Source organism: Columba livia, chromosome 23 (genome assembly GCF_036013475.1).
Source record: "Columba livia isolate bColLiv1 breed racing homer chromosome 23, bColLiv1.pat.W.v2, whole genome shotgun sequence".
Lineage (NCBI taxonomy): Eukaryota > Metazoa > Chordata > Aves > Columbiformes > Columbidae > Columba > Columba livia.
In genome coordinates this window covers 2,337,927-2,351,972 of record NC_088624.1, presented here as the reverse complement: position 1 = coordinate 2,351,972, position 14,046 = coordinate 2,337,927, and the positions used below count along the sequence as shown (strand labels likewise).

The 14,046-nt window shown below is 51.4% G+C and overlaps 2 protein-coding genes and 10 non-coding genes across 12 annotated transcripts; all 12 read right to left on the bottom strand.

Moving 5' to 3' along the window:
* Nucleotides 1-654: 654 nt before the first annotated feature.
* On the bottom strand, nt 655-6,799 carry CWC25 (CWC25 spliceosome associated protein homolog). The gene is made up of 10 exons (XM_065039628.1): nt 6,622-6,799; nt 6,147-6,319; nt 5,173-5,409; nt 4,670-4,739; nt 4,095-4,222; nt 3,797-3,866; nt 3,174-3,361; nt 2,518-2,604; nt 1,823-1,984; nt 655-1,503 (listed from the first exon to the last, which is right to left on the bottom strand). The coding sequence occupies exons 1-10, from the start codon at nt 6,637-6,639 to the stop codon at nt 1,389-1,391; spliced, it is 1,248 nt and encodes a 415-aa protein (XP_064895700.1). The 5' UTR covers nt 6,640-6,799; the 3' UTR covers nt 655-1,388.
* Nucleotides 6,800-7,579: 780 nt separating this feature from the next.
* On the bottom strand, nt 7,580-7,651 carry TRNAC-GCA (transfer RNA cysteine (anticodon GCA)). Its single transcript has one exon. It is a non-coding gene; the product is annotated as a tRNA-Cys (tRNA).
* A 352-nt stretch (nt 7,652-8,003) lies between these two features.
* Nucleotides 8,004-8,075, bottom strand: TRNAC-GCA (transfer RNA cysteine (anticodon GCA)). The gene has a single exon. It is a non-coding gene; the product is annotated as a tRNA-Cys (tRNA).
* Nucleotides 8,076-8,464: 389 nt separating this feature from the next.
* On the bottom strand, nt 8,465-8,536 carry TRNAC-GCA (transfer RNA cysteine (anticodon GCA)). The gene has a single exon. It is a non-coding gene; the product is annotated as a tRNA-Cys (tRNA).
* Nucleotides 8,537-8,907: 371 nt separating this feature from the next.
* TRNAC-GCA (transfer RNA cysteine (anticodon GCA)) lies at nt 8,908-8,979 on the bottom strand. Its single transcript has one exon. It is a non-coding gene; the product is annotated as a tRNA-Cys (tRNA).
* A 555-nt stretch (nt 8,980-9,534) lies between these two features.
* Nucleotides 9,535-9,606, bottom strand: TRNAC-GCA (transfer RNA cysteine (anticodon GCA)). The gene has a single exon. It is a non-coding gene; the product is annotated as a tRNA-Cys (tRNA).
* Nucleotides 9,607-10,016: 410 nt separating this feature from the next.
* Nucleotides 10,017-10,088, bottom strand: TRNAC-GCA (transfer RNA cysteine (anticodon GCA)). The gene has a single exon. It is a non-coding gene; the product is annotated as a tRNA-Cys (tRNA).
* A 243-nt stretch (nt 10,089-10,331) lies between these two features.
* TRNAC-GCA (transfer RNA cysteine (anticodon GCA)) lies at nt 10,332-10,403 on the bottom strand. Its single transcript has one exon. It is a non-coding gene; the product is annotated as a tRNA-Cys (tRNA).
* A 537-nt stretch (nt 10,404-10,940) lies between these two features.
* On the bottom strand, nt 10,941-13,388 carry RPL23 (ribosomal protein L23). Its single transcript, XM_005508241.3, has 5 exons — nt 13,309-13,388; nt 12,962-13,045; nt 11,926-12,054; nt 11,237-11,350; nt 10,941-11,070 (listed from the first exon to the last, which is right to left on the bottom strand). The coding sequence occupies exons 1-5, from the start codon at nt 13,319-13,321 to the stop codon at nt 10,988-10,990; spliced, it is 423 nt and encodes a 140-aa protein (XP_005508298.1). The 5' UTR covers nt 13,322-13,388; the 3' UTR covers nt 10,941-10,987.
* LOC135576239 (small nucleolar RNA SNORA21) lies at nt 11,677-11,809 on the bottom strand. Its single transcript, XR_010467841.1, has one exon. It is a non-coding gene; the product is annotated as a small nucleolar RNA SNORA21 (small nucleolar RNA).
* A 177-nt stretch (nt 13,389-13,565) lies between the features above and the next one.
* TRNAC-GCA (transfer RNA cysteine (anticodon GCA)) lies at nt 13,566-13,637 on the bottom strand. Its single transcript has one exon. It is a non-coding gene; the product is annotated as a tRNA-Cys (tRNA).
* A 161-nt stretch (nt 13,638-13,798) lies between these two features.
* Nucleotides 13,799-13,870, bottom strand: TRNAC-GCA (transfer RNA cysteine (anticodon GCA)). Its single transcript has one exon. It is a non-coding gene; the product is annotated as a tRNA-Cys (tRNA).
* Nucleotides 13,871-14,046: the final 176 nt, after the last annotated feature.

The window sequence follows — 14,046 nt, the reverse complement described above, 5'->3', positions numbered from 1 at the left end:
CCCCGCGGTGGTTCGCTCCGCCGCTGAGGAGGAGCCGCCGCCGCCACCCGAGCGCGCTCCGGCCCCGCTCTGAGGAGGCGCCAAGATGGCGGAGGGCTGAGGAGGTGGGGAGCGGGAGGTACCATGTCCTCGCAGAGGAAAGGGAGAGACCCGGTTGCTAAATAGCGGGAGCGCGGCGCTGGCCGCTGGATTTCCCCGATTCAACCTGCGGCAGGAACGGGGAGAACGGCAGCACGGCTTGGGCTGGGAGAAGGAACAACGGAAAGGGCTGAACGGAGGAAGAGGGAGAAGGGAAAGCAAGCCTCCTTCCCTCCTCCTCTTCCCGGAGGTGGTCTCGCCCAGTTGGCGTGACGTATCCGACCATGCCACGCCCCCTTCTGAATGGACCAATAAGCAGCGAGGCGCCTGGAATTATGAATGGACCGCTACGCACGTCACAGGCCGCCGTTTAAAGGGCCAGCAGCGTAGACGGGGCTGCCCGGGGATACCCCGCGGAGCCCAACCGGGGCCCGGCAGCACAGGGACCGGGTCCTGCGCTGGGATACACCCGAGGAGGGGCCGCTACGGTCAGCGACAGCCCCCGGGCGCTCACCAAACCTCCACAGCGAGGGCTCCCCCACCCACCACTCCCAAAGGCCACAAAGAACACCTAAAAAGTGTCATTTTTTTTTTAAAAAAAGATCTACGCTGCTGTACATATACACATTACTTACATTACAAAAATCCCAGAGAAACATTTGCTGTATTAGCTATGCTCTGCTCCTTTCCTCTCCTTTTGAAGTAGCTTCCTTTGGGTCAAACACCATTTAGATCCGTGAGCAACCAAATAACGGTTACAGATTTTTGGCAGAATTGTCAAACATCACCCTCCAAACCCACACCTGAAATGGTGACAGTACAATCGGGATTCTGTCTGTTAACTCCTGTAGCTTTATCCAATTCCATTAAATTAACTCACATGTGAATTTCTCCTACTCCGATTTTTAAGGACTAACAAAAATAGGTCTTTTGCTCTGTCATATAAAGAGCTCGGACACTCCGCACAGTGTAAAAAGCAATTACCACCTGGCAGAATTTGCTTAAGAATATACAAAAATTATACCAGTCAAGGTGGAGAGAGAAGGAAAAGACTTGGCAATGCGTTAAAAATAGAAGACAAGGGCTCACGAGTTCTCCAGCAAAGGTTCGCTCGCAAGGTCTCGCTCGTCACAAACACATTCACAAGGCCAGAAGGTCCAGAACACACCGTGGGCAGCGGCGCAGAAATCCCAGCACCGCTCTGGGAGCTGGTAACTGTGTCTGTGTGAGCAGGGAGTCTGTGCTGGAGCTCGCTCACCTTGGGGAATAAGTGTCCTTTGAACTCCTGCACGGGAGCAGAAGAACAAGTTTCATCTCTGCATAAAGTTTTTTTCCAAGGCAGCGGGAGTTCTCTGCAGGGAGTGGATGTTGCGTTTCACCCGATCTTCCAGGGTGGACGTAGATGCGCTCTCTAGTTTCAAGCGACTGCGGGAAATTGAAGCAAAGAAAGAAATCAGAACTTCTTTCCAAACGTTACACCATTTTTTAGTAGGATTCATCCTCTCTAAGTCGTCTACCTTAATAACTGATCACCGTTTTCTGAGTCTGACAGCCAAGGCTATGATAGAAAGAGTTATCTTCTGGGTTAAGAGGAGGATTTGGGAATAGTAGATGTCACTAGTTCTACCAGACAACACAGTAGAGTCAGATTTTTATATCATAATCTGAAACACCTCAAACTTCCAGGCCATCACTTGCTCCTCATATTTCCCTGGAATGAAAACGCAGATAATAAAACACTCACTTGAAGAATTTCCCATCTCGGGAGTCGAGTTTCTCCAGCTCTCGCTCCAGCTCCTCCTCCTTCCGGTGTTTCCTGAGGTTGTTCGCTCTCTCCTCGTCCCGCCACTTGGCGTTCTCCATCATCTCTTGGCGCTTACGCTCCAGTTCCTCTGGAGAAATCTTCCTATTTGTGTGGAAAAAGCCACTGCTGGGAACCAACAGCACTGGGCCCCCTCTCACTTCCCATTCTTTAATAATTTATAATCCTCCAAATTAGGGGTTTTGAACAACTAATTTTCTTTGGTACACAATCAGCAAAGCACATCTGTACAGGTCTAAATGTTCTGCTTTACCCCGCCCGTGGCAAGATCTGTTTTCCTCCTCTTTTTAGCCTCCTTGGTTTTAATTGAGTGGTAAGATGATGCTGGCAAGGTCATATTTTCCTGATGACAGTGAAACAGAATGTCCAGGGGACAGAGACCGATGTCATGTCACCGCATGGAGAACCATCAACCACAGGAACTGCTTTGGGAAGTTGTCCAAGGCGTTAACTAACCCTCAAAAGCACCAAACCGAGCACTTTAAGACTCTCTGCCCTATTTTCTGGACATCTGACCCAATCGATTTTCCTTAACAGAATAAAATCCAGTTCGCTCAGCTGTTTCGCCAGCCCCAGAGCCGCTTCCACCCAAAAGCACAGGGACGAATCTTGCTTACCGTGTGTAGCCCGGACTGCGCTGCCGCCGGTAGCTCTTTTTAGGGGAAGGGCTTCTCGGTCTCCCCTTCTCCTCCCGACCGCTGTGTCTGTAACCCAGGAACACCCTCATCAGGACAGACAAACACACATTCTCACACCTCTAAACGTTCCCCACGCTTTTTGTCCACGTTCTGAAACTCAAACGTCCCCCATTATGCAGGATTGTTACCTTTCCACTTCAAAAACAATACACTGCAGATTTCCATACGTTTGTTATATATTTATGTCCATATATCCATCTGTTTTTACTCAGTTTCAATTATTCCATCAGCACTGGTACCTGATTTTATCAGCTTTTAGTAAAGATAATTCAACCATGATAAACACATCTTAAAGAGAATCGTTCACCCAAAGACAGGAGTCACTAAACCCAAGGGGTGCACCTACAAAGGGGGGTCCCAAATGAAGGCGCAATTGCAGACAGCATGAACCCCCCAAGAATTTCTGGGCTCTTGTATAACCGCACAGCTCTCCCCTTTACACCCAGGACTGAGCAATAATGAGGCCACAACACTGAGGTGGTAGAAGGAGATGAAAAAGATGGATGGATTTTGGTTCTAGAGAACCCCCCTGGCAGCAGCCTTGGGTTGACACCACCCAGGTTCACCACACTCACTGTTTGCTGTGTCTAGAAGGAGATCTTGACCCCCTGCAGCCAGATTGTTCCGAGTTCTTCTTGCTGGAGCGTCTCTGAGGAGAACGGGACGGGCTCCTGGACCTGGAGCGATCGCGGTGCTTGTGGGGGACCCTGTCCTGGGGAGCTGGGGAGCTCCGGGACCTGTGGCTCTGCTCCGAGTCTCTAACCTGGAATTCAAAAGCGTTTTTCAAGAGAGACGTCTCGAAACAACAACGTGAGGCCACAGAGGAGACGTCAGACCAGCCTAAGCGCAGGAAGGTTCGCGTTGACTCATCTCACTCCCTAGGTTTTTATTAAAACCTGTGTCTGAAGGGATTATCTCTGTACAATGTTCAGCAAGTGAACCTGCCAAAAGAGTCGAGCAGGGTATTTGAAAAGAAACTAAGTAAAACTTAACTTGAATTCAGAGAAGACAAAAGTCCCAGCGGGATCTGCACAGCTTTAGTTTCAGGGCTTAGGTGGCTCCAGATTAAATCTGAACTTTATTAGACCACGTTCCCCTCATCATCCTCTTCCAGCCGGTGAAGCCGCCTTGCAACAAACTACCCAAAACTCCTGCTCTTCCCTAACTTGGGGCAGCTGTGGAAAATACACGTACGTACTTGTAAACCGTATCCTGGGGCTTTGGGAGGAGCCGGTTTCCAGGAGGAACTGATCGTCCTCTTCTGAGACCTGAACAGAAAACACAATAGTACTTTTGAAGCAAATCAAGTTTAAGTTTTTAACATTAAGATGTCATAAAAGTAATTCGACAACGCAAAACCAATAAAGTAACAATACAGAAACATTCAGGCCAATTAAGAGCATTAATTAGAAGGATAAAACTAAAAGAGAGGACATGAAAACCAGGTAATTTAACCAAGAGACAAGGTATTTGTACTACAAAATCTGAAAATATACTTGTTTTTGCTCCACTCCTCCTCACTGCTGTCGCTTTCACTGCTGGAACTGCGCCGGCGATGTTTCTTGTGCTTCTTCTTCTTCTCTTTCTTCTTCTTTTTCTCCTTTTTATCTAAACTGTTTTGCAGCTGTAAAGCAAGACACCATCTCATTAGTACTAATTACTGTCTCTACGCTGGGCAGTCAGTATCACAGGGCAACGTAACACAGTTCGCTGTGGGAAGGCTCCTGGAACAAATCTAAAGCCATTTAACAAGGTTTTCTCTCAAAACTAAAGAGCTTATCACTCTGTGGTACTAAAGCAACAAATAATCACTAGCTCAAAAAAAACCACAGCAGAAGAATAAAAGAACACCGAATTGGAAAGGAAGCGAGATTAATTCCTGCTGAGAGACTGATAAGGAACCTTCTTCTATGATATCTGGATTATAGAAAATTGAATTTATTCTGGTTTTCTGTGAAAGACTCAGGAAACGGAACTCAGCTCCTTCTCCTAAACGATACTAATTCGGACCTTCGATCGCCCCCTTGGCTCAGTGTATTTGTGCTTTAAAGGAGCACTGAGATACACCTACCAGTTCTCTGATTTTCTTCATTTTAACAGGATTATTCAAAACCTCTCTCTTCTTTTCTTCCTCCCTCTTTCTAAAGCAAAACCAAATATATATATATTAGTATTTTCAAATAACTGCAATGATATTTTCACGAAAGACACCAATCACGTACAAGCTCTAAAACCATAAAAAGCAGAAGAATGGGCAAAACCAGACGGAACTAAGAAGGAATCTGTCCTTTCCTTCTCCACTTAAGACTGCAACAAGTAGGATAAACAAGAATTAGTTCTTTTACCATCAATCTGCCTACAACGCTAATAAATACCTGAACTCTTAGAGCAGATCAGATAAATACATGTCTGCATGAATAAGGGAGCTGAGACAGTAGAGACGAATCAAGGTGGAATAAGTCTTTGCACTTACGATGGCCACTGACAGCCCAGAGCTCACCCAATTCACACACAGCTTTCAGAAACAGCCACACGAGAGTCTTCACAAAGATCAACCGGCTCCACATTTCGTACCTTATCATGAAAAGCGGATCCTCCCGGATTTTGTTGGCCATGTCAAGGACAGAATTGGCCCCCGACCTGGCGAAAATGGAGCCTGGGAGAAGCCCCGTCTCGCTGGAACAACCCGCGTCCTTGTCCTCCGCCTTCTCAAAGACGTATTTGTCCACGGGGCGACCCATGAGATACTCCTCTCTGTTCACCATGCCCCCGGGACCCTGGTACATCCACTCCAGCTTCTCTTCTCGTTTCCTATTGCAAACGACAGCATCTTATTTTTGGTCTCACAGTTCTAAAGTTAAATTTTAAGGCACTGGCTTATGAAGGTGAGTGGAAACGGCGCTCGCAGGGGCGCCTGGAACACCTGCACCCCACATCACACAGAACATGTTCCTGGAGGATGCCCAGGTGAAAAAGAAGCTTAACAGTATCACAGTATGTTTGGGATTGGAAGGGACCTCAAAAGCTCATCCAGTGCAATCCCCCCATGGAGCAGGAACACCCAGGTGAGGTCGCACAGGAACATGTCCAGGCGGGCAGAGTCAATGATACTGTTAAGCAGCCTTCTTTATTTTATCAGCACTAGGGAACACTGCGGATCATCCTCCATAAGTGTTCCAGTGTCTGGATGCTCTTGTGTTGCTTATATTCACATAATTATTACATACGCATTACAATTTTTTAAGATTTTGACATACATCTATACTAAGAAATAATTGATGTTAGTTATAGTTGTTTAGTTTCTTACTTACAAGACACCTATTAATTATTAAATATAAACTAAGCACTCTGCTTCTAAACAATGTATTGCTTAATCTTCTGTCTCCCTCTCGTCATGCAGAAGGATCTAAGGATCCCCTTGTTTTGCAGGCGGTCAGAAAGCATTTATCTCACGTCAATTGGTTAACGATGGGTACGTCTTTTATAACTTAATCGCAGTGTACATGGATTCGGCAGCTCCTCCTCGCAGGGCGGCTGCAGCCCCTCACCTGACGGTGCCCATGTCCTCGGCGTATCGCTGCATCTCCTCCCGCGCCCGCTCCTCCTGCAGCTCCCGCTGCAGCTCCTCGATCTTCTTGCGCTCGGCTTCATATTTCTGCTCGGCTTTCCACACCTTCTCCACATTGCGCAGGGTCTGGGGGTGCCAGCTCTTCTTCAGGTTCTGCAGGGGAAGGGGGGCAACGGGGACACCGGGACCGTTAAACAAGGGTCCCCACGGGGCTCCTCTCGCCGGTGGCCACGGGAAGGGCCCGCTCGGCAGCCCGGACAACGGGACACGCTCGTTCCCACCCCACGCAGACCGGCTGGTGCCCGGGGAACGGCCGCAGGCCGCGGCCCACCCGCGTCTCCCGGGCCCGGTGCCCGCGGGCAGCCAGCCTGAGCGCAGGCCGGCCCCGCAGCCCCGGGGGGAGCTCCCGGCCCCTCCCGGCCCCTCTCGCCCCCCCGGACCCGGCCGCTCCTCACCAGGTCGCCTCCCCCCATCGCGGCCGCTTGCTCCGCTGCTACCGGGCCTGGATGTGCGTCATCACCGCGCGCGGGCGCAGCTCAGTGTCGTCACTTCCGACGCGGCGCTGAGGAGAGCCGGAGAGATGGCGGGGGAAGGGGAAGGCGGCGCCGGTGCCGTTCGGTAGGGGGATTAAAAAAATAAAGGAAAAACAACCCTAAAGTGTTTAACGCCTTAGCAGGAAAATCTGAGGTAAAGGAGACGGCTGAGCGGCGTGGAGCACCCGGGACCCCCTGCCCCTGCGGGCGCGGTGCCACGAGGGCCCGGCCCGGTGCAGCGGTGAGCGGGTTGTTTTCTTCCCCCCACCATCCGCCGTTACCCCCGGGGTGTCCCTGAGCGGAGGCTCCTCCCGGGCCGTGGCACAGCGGCCGGTTCCCAGGGCGCCGCGGGGTCGCGGTGTCCCCGGCGGGGTTAGAACCGCTGAGCTCCGTGTTCCCAGCGCTGCGCGTTGCCCTCGCGCCATCGCCTCCCGCCGAACGCCCCGCCCCCCGGCAGCCCCGCGCCCGGGGCACAGCTCAGGGGCAGAGCCCCCGCCTGCGGGGCCGCGGGTTGCGAGTTCGAGCCCCGGGGGCGGCGTGCAGCGTTTAGTAAAGTAACCACAAACTAATTTATACAGGACAGCCTCATTTCAGTACAGATCCCCTCTTCTAAGGAGACGCTGTAATAATTGTTTACTGGTTTAATTAATAGTAATTACTCGAACAGGAAAAACTTGACCAGCAGCACCTCTGTTGCACCGGCTTATTTGTGCGTACGTGCACTCCTCAGGAGAAGAGGGGGAGAAACGTCAAGGTCTGGTTTCGTGCTTGGCAAAAGATGACCAAGTGATTTCCAAGACCTCAGAGGGGTAAGAATGACCCTCCATGGTCTGTCTGTGAGGAGATTCTGGAAGAAAAAGGGGTGAAAAAGCAGGTAAAGAGGGGGCACCTGGAGTTGAACCAGGGACCTCTTGATCTGCAGTCAAATGCTCTACCACTGAGCTATACCCCCTACTTTCCTTCCTTCCACAAGGAGGTTTTAAAACCATTTATATGGAGCAACAAGTGTCTGTGTCCACTGATCAGGTTCTTTTACTCCACAGCCCACTCTGCACCGTAACGTGTCTGCCAAAGGGAGTACAGGGAATTACCGCAGGGAATCAAGAACAGAGACGAGTACACACACACAGTGAGTAGTTAGCGCACAACCGCTGCAGTTTCTTTATAGGCCTGGGGTCAGTTCCTCCAACACTGAAACTCACACATCAGCCCTCACAGCACAAGCTCTCAAGACCCAAAACAAACTCTCCAGCTTCTTTCTGTGATGAATTTTGGCAAAAGGAAGGTTAAAGGAGAAGAAAAGAAGGGGGCACCCAGATTTGAACTGGGGACCTCTTGATCTGCAGTCAAATGCTCTACCACTGAGCTATACCCCCTGGGGAACCTCCTGCCACAAGAGATTTTAAAAACATTTATACAGAGAGACTGAGTTTTATACCCACTGGTCAGATTCCTTCACTTGCAGCCCCCATGTGCATATTACTCTGCCTGCCAAAGAGCACAGAGACCCCTAAATATAATAAATCATGACAAATACAATTACTACAGAGCATTAAGAACAGATAGAAGTACGTGCAGACAGTGAGTAGTTACACAGCTCACAACCCTTGCAGTTTCCTTATAGGCAGGGGCTCCATTCCTTGGGTGCTGGAGCTCCAAAACCAACATTTGCTGCACAGCACAAGCTCACAAGGCCCAAGAGGAACTCTCCAGCTTCTTTCTGTGATGAATTTGAGCAAAAAGAAGCATGAAGGACAAGAAAAGAAGGGGGCACCCAGATTTGAACTGGGGACCTCTTGATCTGCAGTCAAATGCTCTACCACTGAGCTATACCCCCTGGGGAACCTCTGCCCACAAGACATTTTTAAAACATTTCTATAAGACGGACAAATTTTTATACCCACTGGTCAGATTCTTTCACTTGACAGCCCCCTCTGGGCCATAATGCACCTGCAAAGGGTGTCAACATACTTAAATATAATAAATGATGATAAATATGATTACTGCAGAGTATTAAGAGCAGAGATGAGTACTCACAGAATATGCAACACCTGCAGTTTCTTTCAGGCAGGGTCTCGGTTCCTTGAACGCTGAAGCTCTGAAACCAATGTTTGCTGCACAGCACAAGCTCACAAGGCTCAAAAGGAGCTCTCCAGCTTCTTTTTGTGACAAATTTGGGTAAAAAGAAGTGTGAAGGAGAGGAAAAGAAGGGGGCACCTGGAGTTGAACCAGGGACCTCTTGATCTGCAGTCAAATGCTCTACCACTGAGCTATACCCCCTGCACACACCTGTAACTTGCCAACAAAACATTTTCACTACATTCTTCCCCAATCTTCAGCATCTCTGCCCCCAGGAATCCAATTGAGCAAATCCTGCTGCGGAAATCACCAGCCTGAAACACAACAGCGGCCAAGACGCCGACTCGCCACACTCCCACAGACAGACAGACAGACAGACACCGTCTCCGCACGTCGTTCACCAGCTGACCTTGGCCCAGTTTCTCTCCAGCCAAACCTCTGTTTCCCCGTTGGCGTTTGTTCTCTTCTAACAGACGGTAACTTGATACAGCAACCGCCTCAGACTCCGAAGTTTTCCCCACTGTTTCTATCTCTTACTGTAGCATGAAAAAGAATTCACAGGAGAGGAAGCCGAGCTGATCTTCTTGAGAGACCAGTGAGGAAAACCTCGTGCTGCACTTAACCTTTCAAGAACAGAACAATCTCTAGAGGTGAAGACAGAAGAACATTGTTCAGCCCCCTGAGACAGCAGAAGATGGGAGGCTGAGCTGCTCCTTCCAGCAAACACTCCGAAAGCCCCAAAAAAGGTAAATTGTGAGGGGGCACCCAGATTTGAACTGGGGACCTCTTGATCTGCAGTCAAATGCTCTACCACTGAGCTATACCCCCTGGGGAACCTCTGCCCACAAGACATTTTTAAAACATTTCTATAAGACAGACAGGTTTTTATACCCACTGGTCAGATTCTTTCACTTGACAGCCCCCTCTGGGCCATAATGCGCCTGCAAAGGGTGTCAACAGACTTAAATATATTATCATAAACAGACTTAATTATATGATAATAAATATTATTACTACAGAGTAGTAAGAGCAGAGATGAGTACTCACACACAGTGAGTAGTTACTCACACAATACACAACCTGTGCAGGTTCCCTACACGCAGGGGCTCCGTTCCTTGAATGCTGAAGCTCCGAAACCAACGTTTGCTGCACAGCACAAGCTCAGATGACCAGGCAAACTCTCCAGCTTCTTTCTGTGATGAATTCAAGCAAAAAGAAGCGTGAAGGAAAGGAAAAGAAGGGGGCACCTGGAGTTGAACCAGGGACCTCTTGATCTGCAGTCAAATGCTCTACCACTGAGCTATACCCCCACCTGCTTCTGTATTATTTCAAACAATCTCAGCAAACGTTCACTAATTAATCCTGAGACAAAACAGCAGCTTCTGAAATACTCATCTCTTCCCTCGCAGCCACCTCAGTGTCGTCTCATGGGAATCAGCTTCTTTATCTCTCCCAGCACCTGATGGAACAGAAACCAAAGCCTGCAGGCAGTTTTAGGGAAAAGTGTGGAAAGCAAGTGCTCCAAACCAACTTTTTCTGGATAAAAAGGAGGGAGGGGGCGCCCGGATTTGAACCGGGGACCTCTTGATCTGCAGTCAAATGCTCTGCCCCTGAGCTACACCCCCACCTACAAAACCAGCCACGGCTCCTCTTAGCAGTGGCCGAGGTCCTGAAATCCCAGTTTTGTCCCCAAAACATCCCATCACAGAGAAAAAAACCCACTTTGAAACACTGACTTCACAACACAGACCAAGGCGCTTGTTTTCAGGTGGTATTTTCCCCCACACCAGCGTCTCTGAGCAGTTAAATCACCCATTCTGGAAGAAAACTCCACACCTACAATTTTGAGAGCCCCCATACGAAGGTTTCTTGTAGAACTTTCACTGACACCTCTTAGTTTCTGTCCACACGTACCTGAACTGGATCACTCTGTAATGCTAAAATTTAAAGTCATTCCAGTGCAACCCCATTGCAGGTGTTTTCCATAATACAGGAACCTGCCTGAAACAGACTTATTGGATATTGAAACTCCAAATCCCACTTTCCTGCTGCAGTCCACGTTCACACAAGGTCCATAAAATGACTTCCCAGAACTCCCTCCCTCACTGCGACATCGTCCCGCTCAGCCGAGGACGGCGCTTCGGCAAGAAAAACACCACGTATTTGGTACAAGGACTTTTTATTTGATCCCTACGAAGACAAAAGGCGTTCACGCGATGCTGCCCGCGTTGGAGGCGATCCTGGGCCACAGATCTGCGCACTCCTTCGCCACAGGGCCTGTGATCGCAGAGCCTGGAGGAGAAAAATACAACAGCATGATAGAGACAGAGCAGGCGCAGAGACGTTCACACAATTCAACCCATTTGCACTGAGTCTGAGCAGAATCTGGGTCCTTTTGCCCAAATTGCAGCCCCAACCCACCACCCCTCTCCGCATCCCCCAGGGTTCTTGTCCGTACCTTTCATTTCACCTTTATTATTTACTATCACTCCCGCGTTGTCTTCAAAATAGAGAAACACCCCGTCTTTTCTCCGGTATGATTTTCGTTGCCGAATGACCACTGCCGGGTGGACTGCAGAGAGAAAGGAGCAGCTCGGGATCACAAACCGCCTTTTATGCGGCACATACCCCGGAGACACAGTTCTGCTGCACCGGTTTGGGTTATTTTGTGGGTTTGTTTGGGTCTGGTGTTTTTTTTAACCTCATATTTGCAGCATTTCACTATGAGAAACTATAGTCAATAGTACCCTTAAAACTGACTATGTAACACAGCTGCACCTACGCTTGGACAATTCAGTGTTTTTCCACTTCCCCACCTTTATTTCCAAATATATCATCAAAAGAACTCCTCCCTTCCCCTCCCAAGCACCAACAAACCCTTGTTTTTCCCCCAAAACGGACTGTCCCACCACTGATTGAAATAAACAGCACAAGCTGCCACTTCACCCAAAAGCGATGCCTTTGCTCTGCCCTTCCACGACAACTCACTGGGTCACTGCGCACAGACCCAACAAGTGCTTTTTAGGAGGGTGGACGTGACACTCCAGAGATTCGGTTCCCGCTTCCTGCACCAGTTTGAGGGAGGAATCATCCTCCCCGTCCTTCGCAGGAGCGACACGGCGGCGCAGGCCGACTCTCAGCGCTCACCCTTCTTCCTCAGCTCGGGTTTGCCCTTCTTGACCGTGGCCATCACCATGTCGCCCACACCAGCCGCCGGCAGCCGGTTCAGCCGCCCCTTGATCCCCTTGACGGAGATGATGTAGAGGTTCTTGGCGCCTGCGGGGAGAAGCGCTGCCGTTAACCGGGGAAGATGCTGCCCCAACAAATCACCGACTGATGCCAAGAGCGCCAGCTGCGGCTTCCCCCAGAACAGATGCTGGTTCTGGGGAGGCCAAACCTCGAATCCTGGGGTCAGTTTTGGGCCCCTCACGCCAAGAAAGCTCATGCCAAGGGAAGAGGCAAGAACATGACAAATACTGTGTCAGCGCTGGTGTGGCCAGTGACCGTCCCAGTGCTGGGCACGGGGAGACCAAACCGCGAATCCTGGGGGCAGTTTTGGGCCCCTCACGCCAAGAAAGCCCTTGAGGTGCTGGAGCGAGTGGAGAGAAGGGAACGGAGCTGGTGAGGGGCTGGAGCACAAGTGTGATGGAGCGGCTGAGGGACCTGGGGGGTTCAGCTGGAGAACAGGAGCTGAGGGGAGACCTTCTGATCTCTGAACTGCCTGAAAGGAGCTTGGAGCCAGGGGGGTCGGGCTCTGCTCCCCAGGAACAAGCGCCAGGAGCAGAGGAAACGGCCTCAAGTTGCGCCAGGGGAGGTTGAGGTTGGATGTGGGAACAATTTCTTCCCCAAAGGGCTGTGGGGCATTGGAACAGGCTGCCCAGGGCAGTGCTGGAGTCACCAGCCCTGGAGGGTTGGACAGACGGACATGAGGTTCTCAGGACGTGGGGCAGTGACAAAGCTGGGTTATGGTTGGACTCCATGATCTTGAGGGGCTCTCCCAGCCAAAACAATTAAACAATTCTATGACATTATTGTTATCTCCTTCCCCAACACCGCGCTGAGCCACAGGTACAGACCTGCAGCCATTTGCAGAATAAAACCCTGTTTTTTACAACTCATTCAACAGCCGTTCCCCTCCGGGTCACACCGGGCGGCTCCTCCCCAGGCCCCTGGCCGCGCTCACCCGTGTTGTCCGCGCAGTTGATCACGGCTCCCACCGGGAGACCCAGGGAGATGCGGAACTTCGCACCGGAGGAACCTCCGCGTCCTGCGGGTGAAGAAAAGGATTAAAACCCCAGAGCCTAAACGCAAAGGGGCTCCAGGCAGCGAGGACCCGGCCCAACCTCCGCCTCCCCAGGAGCGGATTAATGACACCGGCTGCGGCCTCCGCGCCCAACCGGGCTCGCACGCCGCTCCCCGGGACCCCACTCCGCCATCCCCCGCCCCGAGGGGGGCGATCCGGGCGCCGCTCGCCGCAGATGGAACCGGATTCCATCACGCCCCCCTTCCTAGGCCCGGTCCCCATCTTACCTCGCTTCGACATCTTGGCGCCGGAAGAGACGGAGGCGCGCGGGACACGCCGGGATATGACGTCGCCCCGCCCACTTCAACGTGACGGCGGGACCCTCCGCCGGCAGCGCCCCCTAGAGGCGGCCGGGAAGCGGCACCGCTGGGCTACCGGGAGCACCGGGGAGGGAACGGGCGTAACGGCAGCGAAAATCGTTTATTTTAACAAATTTGGGGATTTTAGGGAAAAAAGTGGAGAAAGAGGGGGAAAAATGAAAAGGAGGGGGCACCCGGATTTGAACCGGGGACCTCTTGATCTGCAGTCAAATGCTCTACCACTGAGCTATACCCCCTCACGGTGAACGAGTGTATCGTGACCCCTTATCCCGATTCCACGCGTGCGCTGATGAGGGTGGTGGCCGCGCGTGGAAGTGGGACCGCGCACGCGCGCGGGGTGGGGCGGGGGTTAAAAATGTTTATATAAATGGTAGAAAAAGAGGAAAATCCGGATCCCAGGGGGCACCCGGATTTGAACCGGGGACCTCTTGATCTGCAGTCAAATGCTCTACCACTGAGCTATACCCCCGCGTGGGGTCGCGGGGGGCTCCGCGCTCGCTTACACCGCGCTCACGCGTGCGCCGCCCCCGTTCCACGCGCGGACGCCGCGATCGCGGCGTCCGCGCGTGGAACGGGGGCGGCGCACGCGTGGAAAATCCCACCCCGGGGAGAGAGGAGAAGGAAGAGGAAGAAGGCGGGAAGGGC

Coding starts and splice junctions, on each gene's coding strand:
- CWC25 (XM_065039628.1), bottom strand. Junction 3,867..4,094: donor GAGGAGTGGAGCAAAAACAA/GTATATTTTCAG, acceptor TTTTCTGTTCAG/GTCTCAGAAGAGGACGATCA. Junction 2,605..3,173: donor CCTTCTAGACACAGCAAACA/GTGAGTGTGGTG, acceptor CCTGGGTTACAG/ACACAGCGGTCGGGAGGAGA.
- RPL23 (XM_005508241.3), bottom strand. Junction 12,055..12,961: donor CAACTGCGCGGACAACACGG/GTGAGCGCGGCC, acceptor TTCTCCCCGCAG/GCGCCAAGAACCTCTACATC. Junction 11,351..11,925: donor ACCCGAGCTGAGGAAGAAGG/GTGAGCGCTGAG, acceptor TTCTCTCTGCAG/TCCACCCGGCAGTGGTCATT.